This window comes from Cuculus canorus, chromosome Z (assembly GCF_017976375.1).
Source record: "Cuculus canorus isolate bCucCan1 chromosome Z, bCucCan1.pri, whole genome shotgun sequence".
Taxonomy (NCBI): Eukaryota; Metazoa; Chordata; class Aves; order Cuculiformes; family Cuculidae; genus Cuculus; species Cuculus canorus.
Genome location: NC_071441.1, coordinates 11,678,705 through 11,687,876, shown reverse-complemented (window position 1 = coordinate 11,687,876; position 9,172 = coordinate 11,678,705). Strand labels below are relative to the sequence as shown.

The following is a 9,172-nucleotide window of genomic DNA, read 5'->3' as shown; positions in this document are numbered from 1 at the left end:
GAAGAGCTATAAACATACCCACTGCTAGGTGAGAAACAACACTTGTGAGTGTGCACAGTCCCTCTGCCTGTCAAAATCAAACTTGGTCTTGTCCTGGATTTCTGCTGCCTTCAACAATGAATAGGTCTGGCCCAACAGCATCAGCATTGAGTATTCTTTCTTATCAGAATGATAAGATCAACACCTTTCCTCAAAATGATTTCCAACAAAAGCTGGCCATTTCCTGGAAAGTACTGAAACAAATAAAAGGCTGCTGGCATGAAAAGAATTAATCACAGTAGCAAAAAACTTAACAAACACTATCTGCACCCCAAGCAGAAACAGCACAGACAGGATAATAAAAAAGACATTGATTGAAAAAATATTAAAGTTTAATTCTAATTTAATTCAAGAAGAATCTAGCGAAATGACTGCAAAATGTTAGAAACAACCCAAATTTTATTGCAAACATTTTAATATTATTGTAGACAAGAAAGTCAAGCTTGCAGAGCAGAATTGGTTTAACAAGAAAATTGCTTACAAATGACCTGCTCTTGCTCCCACAGATACTAATCGTATTTTACAGGCAGACTTCAATAACATTGAATTGTTATTGTATTTTTACAAAAGTATGTATCCCCAAAAAGCAATAAAGGACAAAAAAAAAGTACCTCCACTCTGCACCTTTTAGGAGTTTTCCTATGGAGGATATCTCTCAGAGTTGCAGGTCTCGTGTACATATATAATCTTTTAAAACTAATTGTCGCCTGAAATGAATAACAACCAATATAAAGTAAAACTACATAGCCCTAGAAACAGTTTATTGTTTAAGCCTTGAGGAAAGGTAGAGCTACACAGTTAGAAATGCCATACAAAATTGTTACTCCTACTAACTTTAGGAAAATTCAGCCACTCTCAGTCATCAATTCTTGCTGAAAATGTACAAATGGTGCCAACATCACATTGGATTTTTTTACTCCCCTTTCTTGCCCTTTTCAGAATAAAACCGTGGCAACATATTAAAATTATATAAGTAACTCGTTCTCATATAATTAGTTACTAGTCATACTGGTTTTTTATGTCTCAATGTATTTTGGAAAATTTACTTAAGAATATTGCTTTATCAGATAACCTACTTAAATAATTTTATATTACTGGAATTTTTATGTAGCTGACTATGTCATCTAAATATAATTAGCTTTTCACGACATCTTTTTATTTTAGTATTTGCCGAGATCAAAAGGTACATGCAATTCCAGCTTAACAGGTGAATCAGTCTCTCTCTTTTGCTGAGATAGAAGCAGTAAATTCATAAGATTAGAGAGGCAAAAAGAATTTCATTTAGCATTCCAGTCCTGGCACAGATGAGAAAAATGTTTAAAATTACTGATAAAATTTGAATATACTGACATACACGTCTGCATGTAGGAATGCAAGAGCCTATGACCTAAACCAACTAGCTTTTAAAAGACTTATTTGTATCAATCTAAAGAGATTAACCAAGTGCTTTACTACAAGCTTGAAGCTTTCAAAACTTCATGCCTAATGCCACCAGTAAAAGCACCAATCACGTTTAGGTAGAGACAAAGTAACAAGATATACTGTAATTACAGAAAATACATTTCTGTCACAACCATGACTATGTGGTGATGGTGAACGTCAATAATAATATCTCCTTAATTTTGCATATACTAAAAATGATGGTTTAAGTTATTTAGTCTCATCAGTGTAGTTAGGCTTGTAATTTTTAGTTATATGCATATATTCTCGAAGAGACAGCTTTATGCAACCTATAAGAAAACTAAATATTAGTAGGTAATTTAGGCCTGTTTTTCAGATTAAGTGAAAGTTTCTGGTCCTGACCAGTTTCTAGCGTATAGGTCACTGACCATGCTGGCCCTGCTCCAGTACAGAAGCAAAACCACATGCTTAATAAAACCCCTACATTCATTCAGTTCCATCACTTCTGGCATATGGCACCTTCCACAACACATTTCTTCTTGTTCTCTGGTAGAACAGGGGAGTACACCACCTACTGAAAAAAAACGCAGGTCTCCCCCACAAATCCTGATACCAGAGGGACTATGTACATAGACTCACATGCTTTTCTAGATGAAACCAGAGTGTACTTTGCAGGGTTACGCTCTTAGAAATAAAAACTTCCTTGTGCTGTCCTAACATGTAAGTCCCTGAACTACCTTGTACCATTCTTCAGCACCTGCTTCCTGCAATAGTTTCTAATATCCCCTTAATAATTTAACAGGTGCTCGTTCACTTTCATTTGAAAAGACTGTGTTAAGCAGCACATATGGAATGATTGCTGAACTGGCTGCAGTTTGGTACTGTAACTCAGCAATCTATATATAGAATAACTATGAAGTGCTTTAGAATTGTTTCCAATGAAAGCTGCAAATGACTACTGTGTGTTCTCCCTGGAGACACATAGTCCTAGTGAGCCAACACTTCAGGTTGTTTTTATAATGATACTGATTTCTTACAATGGAGAATCCTTCTTTCTCCAGTATTTCCTGGGGTTAGTGTGTCATGGCATTAGGGGCAGCAGGTCTGCTGCTTGCCCTCCATCAACTGTCTTGCTGGATCCAAATACACTCATCTGATGAGTGAAAAAAGGTCCAGTGTTATTCTGGGAATATGCACAGAAATGGTCCCTTTAATGTGCAGAACTTGGGGTTGTTACTTGATTCTGATTGTCACTTGCTGAAAAGATGAACTGTCAGCACACTGTTCACTGTCATTTCTCTTTTTTTGGTTAATATTCAAACCATATTGGTTAAAATTTCAGGCACTGAGTACAGCATATCTCCACAGCAGGATGCTGACAGGTCTATCGATTGTCAAATTTTTCCAGAATTTGGATTATACCATTGAAATAGCTCTGATGAATGTCTGTACAATATTGTGGTGCAGAACTGCAGTGCTTATAACCTCCCATTCCCAAAAGATCTCACTACAAATGGGAAGCATCTCTATTGCTTTTACCTATGAGGAACTGAAGGAAAGTGAGCATAGTGTATTGACATAAAGTCAAACCCCAAAATGACTCTGTGGATCATATTCTGTTGTAAGACACAGAACTCCTCTGAGCACAAGCAGTACCTTTTATTTCTACAGAGCAATTATTTTCTACATTGGGGTAAATCCTGTTCCGACCAAAATAAAGGCAAAACTCCCACTGAATGGATTATAACCTGGATTTCACACTATATTTGGAATCAAGCTCAAATCCTATGTCACACAGAAGTATCATACAGCCTTACAGCAAGCTTGATGCAGTCTAATACATTTCTGAACGATAAAAATGCAATATCAAACAAACATTTTGCCTTCTTCAAATTGTTTCTGTTCACATTACTTTGGTTCACACAACCGCTGTTTTAATTAACTGTGATTACTACAGACTAAAAAGGGAAGAAGAAATAACAAAGAAAACAGAACACAATAAATCCTATTACCCAGTTGACAGAATAAATGTAGATTATCACCATGTCCATATCAAACCGCCATCCACGGCTATCATCCTCAAAGTCCATGTAGTCCATTCGGTGAGCAGCATGTGGGAAATGCCTCCTTGTTACAGTACCTGTGTGTCTTTGAAAACCTGCTGAAAAACAGACTAGAAGATAAAAACCTTTATAAAGGCAACCAGATTGGGTAGAAAAAAAAAATAAACCATCCTCCTTTCCCCAGTTATTTACAGGACATATAAAAGCAGCAAATATCACACTTCACTAGTAGGTTTCCTCACTTTGTTGGACAAGAAGCTCTCTTGATTTTGAAGGATTTAAAAGGTAACTATCTTCCATCTCAGAAGGATAAAACATTTTTTTTTGTTTTTATTATTTGGCATTCTCTGCTATAGTGAAGTAATGCTATCTGCTTGTGTTACCTAGACCTGTGAGCACCTCTCTTTTTGGTATCTTCTTCTACTGAATTTGGTTCAGTGATCTAGAAGTGAAACACCAGAATACTGTAGTTAATCACTGGTTTAATTAATCTCTGGGTTCGCTATGTCTACGCATCTGAATACTTCAGTAACTGAGACACATCCATATGTGTACACACACAGCTCAGCAGTGCAAATATGTTTAAATTTCTTTTCTAGTATTTGAGTATTTTTTCAAAATACTCTTCTAAGTAATTCCTACTTGCCTTAGCACTATGCCTCTATTTGATATGTACCAAGTTTAAATACAGTTTTTCAATTACTTTTTGAATGCTGATAATACCTAAAAAAGCAGATGAAAACACAGCCTTCCAAGTGGAAGTTAAAACCCTGTGGCTCCAAGAACGGCCTGAGCATAGGATCCTGCCAAATCCTGCCAAATCCTTCCTTTTGATTTCTCCTGACTTCACTATGTAGTAAGAGAAGAACTATAAGAGAATACACATAGTTCTTGCATGTGTGAAGACACTAAGTTAGAAAAGTGTCTGTGCAGCTGTATTAGATCGCAGGGTGTAGCACAGGAAAGAGGTTTGGAGCTGGGCTGCAAAGGCAGATCTGTCCCTTTCTGACAAAGGACAAGGAGGGAATGCTGTCAATACTGGTCTGGATTGTAGTTCATATTTCAGGTGACTGTCAATCTTTATGATGCATTCTTTGATTTTGGGAAACAGGTCTTTGTTAAGCTGCGCAGACTCTTCTCCTTGACACTGACATCATGGCTTTTGGAGTTCCACAGTGGGTAGGAAGTGCCTTCTTGAGTGTGCACCCCTGCATACCAGTGTGCCTCAGTGTGTATTCATCAGTTATTATATGCTACTATGCTGCCTTCTAGTCCAGCTTAATTAAGCCTCTTTGAAGTTCCTCCATCTTCTGTTTTTGACTTATATAAATAATTGTGTATAATTGGTGTTCACAGGCCAGGAACCTTCATTTTAGCATTCTCAGACCTTATTCAAGATAACACAGAAGTCTATTTTTAGAAAGAGTCCTAATACAGAACTTTGTTGGAATTTCAAGGTTTTTCCTTTTCAGTGATGGATATTGACTGGTGCTTTGTGTTTTTATTTTGAATTAATATTCAGAACTATTACAGCAGAATAGTTTACATGCCTTTCAAAGAAAAGAATTTTCTCTTTTGGGAACCCACTTTAAGACAGTTAATCAGAGGCCTTTTGACTTTGAATTACCTATGTGAACTGGTCCTCCTGTACTTGTTTAATGACTGTTTTATTTAGAAATTTGACTAGACCACTGAGACAGAAATTCCTCCTTTGGATAACCCCTCATTGTTAGATATCATGATGCCATTGTATTTCTTTTTTTACTTTTTTTTTTTTAATGACAATTTGGATCATTTTGTCATGTGCAGATACTAAGTTTCTAGATCTGTACACATCAGAATCTCTCTATTTATCTTATTTTGCAGACTATATGAAGTCTTCATGCTATTTAAGAGAGTGATGATGTTTTATGATGGCTTTCAGTGACTCCAAGTGAGCTATGGTTTTTCCCTCAGCTAAATATGCTGCACTGACTCTAGAAAAAAGAAGAGTAAAAAATTCCAGGAGTTTGACATTATAATACCACAAAATGTTATTGAAGTACATGAGCTAAAGATCTGTTTAAAGATGCTAAAGATCTGTTTAGAGTATGATATGGACCTCCTTGATTTTATGTTATGCTTTAGATTATGTAAATTAAAATTATGTTAATTTAAAACAGTAGCTTTGATTACTGAAAATAACACTTGTAACTCAGTAACAAAATTCTCAAAAAATTATAGTCTTTAAGTATCTTTCTTCCAAGATGTAATTTACTTGAAAAGTGCTCATTTAAAAACTACCTCAATTTCAAACCTGTATTTTCCTTAATTTCTTTTCTAATACTTTTTATACATCGTCAAATAGACACCTACATTTGTAGGTTTATATTCTACCTTTTTAATTTAATTTGCAATTGGCATTCAATTTTATCATTAATGCGTATCATTCACTTTGCCTTTCACCCATGAATTTTATTGTATATTATCCTCTGTGGACAGTCCTAGACAAGTCTGCTATCTGTGCTTTCTTTTTATTATATTCTTAAAGCAAATATAATACAACATGCCAGAGGCTGTTTTTTTGATCAACAGGGATAATCACTAATTTGTGCAAACATGTACCTACATTAGTTTTGACTTGGTAGTCCTCACTTGCTACAGAATTTGGACAAATATTATCCTTGATTTTTATGTCCGTGTCATTCACCTTAAGGAAACCTGCACTGAGTTTATCACAGATTAGACTTTGTAATGTAATCACTCAATATTTAAGAACTGCAGTTTAAGTATTTGACTATTTTTTAATTGCTCTTCCTATAGAAAGCCACAGAAAAATTGTAGGTGCTGAATTAAAGGTATGTATACAATCAGGAACTGCTTCCTATACACCATGTGTAATTCCTGTGGCTTCCCTGAGTGTGAGTAAAGCTATTGAAGTTGACAGCCAGTTATGTGAAATAATTTCAATTCCATTGCTGAAATAGCCTCTTTTTTACCATCTGTAAATTGATTAAGCTTCAACTAAAAATGTCAATAATACAACTATTATGTAAACTGAATTCTAGGACTTAACAGAGGCTAACAAAGAATAAAAACTATTTCTTTTCCTTGAAGTATATTATCAAGTGAATTTGCGTACAGTATGGAAACCAAGGATCAGATTTGGAAACCCTGTATGATCATGCATAAAGGCTACTGCATACTCTACGATCCATACTACGACTACTGTCTTTAGTAAATTCTGACATGAAAAATACCTTCAGATATTTGTGTCTCCAGCTAGAGAGGAAATAAGCCATGTCTGCATCTGATTCTAGCCATCTGCAGATAAAATCTGTGACCTGTACAATTCGTTAACTGTACAGCAACACGGAATAATGGTTTGAATTATGAAATAGAAGACCTGAGGCACCTTCAAATTACTTCTAAAGTATTTGATCTTTCCTTAAAAAGAAATTCTATCTTATTTGATGAATACAGCCCCTAAATATTTCTAGACAGGCATGTATTTGTTAAAACAGACATTTTGCTTAACTTTTTTTGTCCATGCCTGTGTTGCTATACTCTGAACAAGAAGTTCCACTCAAATCACATGAATATGCATGCACAGCGCCAGCGGAGTCTGGCAGACTGTTAGTAAAAACCTGTTACTAGATAACAAAAACAAAGTTGTGTGCAAATCACACTTCTATATCCACCAAAGCATGCAAATCAAAAAGTATTTTCACCAGAGCATCAATAGGCACATCTGTTTCATGTGTCCCTGCCAAAGTTTTTGCAACATCCTGTGGAGGTACTAGCAATACTCAAAGTAAGACTAAGAAGAATTTATAATAGTCTCCCAATTTTATAAATTGACTGAACTAATTTTGCTATGACTAAAAGATGTAAAAGATGCAAGACATGAGATGGAACATTTTACCCTAAAATTGTGCCCATATGAATAATATGCAAGCTATATCTATTTACATGATAAGTGCTTGTGTAAAATTTAATTACCTAAGAACAAGTGTTCTTAGGTAATCAGATGTATCAAGGTAATTTTGATGCAGTCTCTTCTTTCTAACTACAAGCTCCAGCAGATTAGCTACTGACAGAGCTGCTGAGAGACTATCAGAAAAAGGCAAGAACAGACTGACAGCCTCCCATATGTGCCTTTGCAGCTACCAGCAGCTCCAGACCCCAGCTTTGGAAGCTATGCTCAGAACAGTGTGTTGAAATGGTATTGATAGGATTTTCTTTCCTTATGTGTGGCTGTGCATACTTTTAAACTAGATCTCACATTGCCTCCACTTATTGTGTTTTGTGTCCCTTTGTGGACTAGTCTTAGAGGAAGTAAACTGATTTCTTTTCAGGTGAAACCAAACCAGAAGATGAGCTTTAAGGCTTCCAATGTGTCCCATTATAATAGGCTTCAGCTTCTGGTGGACATACTGCCCTTGAGATGTGAAGGAAGTTGCTCCTGTTGTTTAAAATGCAGTGGTGGACATCTGGCCCTCAGTGACAATTGTTTTGCCCTATCCAATACTGCTGATAAAATTGCTAATGCAAGAATGTCTCTGCAAGACAGCAAACAATCTTTCCTAAAATCTTTATGCCATTCATAAGTTTACAGACCTCTTGTATCCCTCTTCTGTAATATCCTTCCCAAAACACTTGTAGATTTACTTCATATGAAAAACTTCCATACTTCAGATCATCCCTTCTGCAGCTTATCATAGTGAATTGTGTATTATGGAGATTGCATAATCTCTGTGGGCAACTGCTCCACCACTTGCTTGTCCTCACAGTGAAAATGTTTTTCTTACTTGCAGTCTGAACCTCTCACATCCATTATCATTCCTCCTGCCACACACCACTGTGAGCAGCTGGTTTGTCCTCTCAGTGATCTCCTATAGCTATGACAAGGCTGCCTGGAGATTCTTGCCAAAGCCTAGGCTTCTCCAGACTGAACAAGCCATTCTGTCAGCCTGTCCTCACTGGTCAGGTGCTTCAGGCCCCTGAGCATTCTAATGTCCCTCTGCTAAACCTGCTCCAATTTAGTGCTGTCTTTCCTGTACTGGAGGTAGGGAGGGGAAGGGGGGCAAGGCTGCAGCATTTTACATATGGTCTGCTGAGTAGCAGAGAATAAAACTTCCATCACCTACTGCTCTTCATACATCATGCTCCTGTTCATAAAGCCAAGGATGCTATTCATTTTCCTTGCTGCCAGGGCACATTGCCAACTAACTCATGTGCAGCTTTCTCTCCATCAGGATGCTTAGGTCCTTTCCAGAGAGCTGCTCCCAGGCTGTTGGTGCCCAACCTGTCTCACTGCCAGGCGCTTTTCCTTCCCAGATATAGGACTCAACATTTGTCCTTATTGAATTTCACAAGGTTCCTTTCTACACATTTCTCCAGCCTGTCTAGGTCTCTCTGAATGGCAGTCCTGCTGCTGAGTCTATCAACCTGTTTTCCAATTTATTGTCATCAGCAGACCCGATGAGAGTGAATTCTGTTGCTTCTTCAAAGTCACTGATGAAGAGACATGTTAGCTGTCGAGTTCATATTTACTATCATCAATGAAGTGAACAATTTAGTATCGCTAATAAACTTTATCAACTGTATATATCACTTCTCCAAATCACATGTGAACTTTCTGAACTACACAGACTGCAGTGGGATTCCAACAACAATCTACAATAGTT

General features: G+C 36.8%; 1 protein-coding gene across 9 annotated transcripts in view; it reads right to left on the bottom strand.

Moving 5' to 3' along the window:
* Positions 1-384: 384 nt before the first annotated feature.
* Positions 385-9,172, bottom strand: part of RNF180 (ring finger protein 180) — a 67,044-nt gene continuing 58,256 nt past the window's right edge. For 4 of the 9 annotated variants that reach the window (XM_054055447.1, XM_054055449.1, XM_054055450.1 and 1 more), the window contains one exon: positions 385-3,613. In XM_054055447.1, the coding sequence (XP_053911422.1) occupies positions 3,399-3,613 (215 nt within the window). In that variant the 3' untranslated portion in view covers positions 385-3,398. The remainder of the gene's footprint in view (positions 3,614-9,172) is intronic. The other 5 variants (XM_054055451.1, XM_054055452.1, XM_054055453.1 and 2 more) reach the window with 5 other exon arrangements.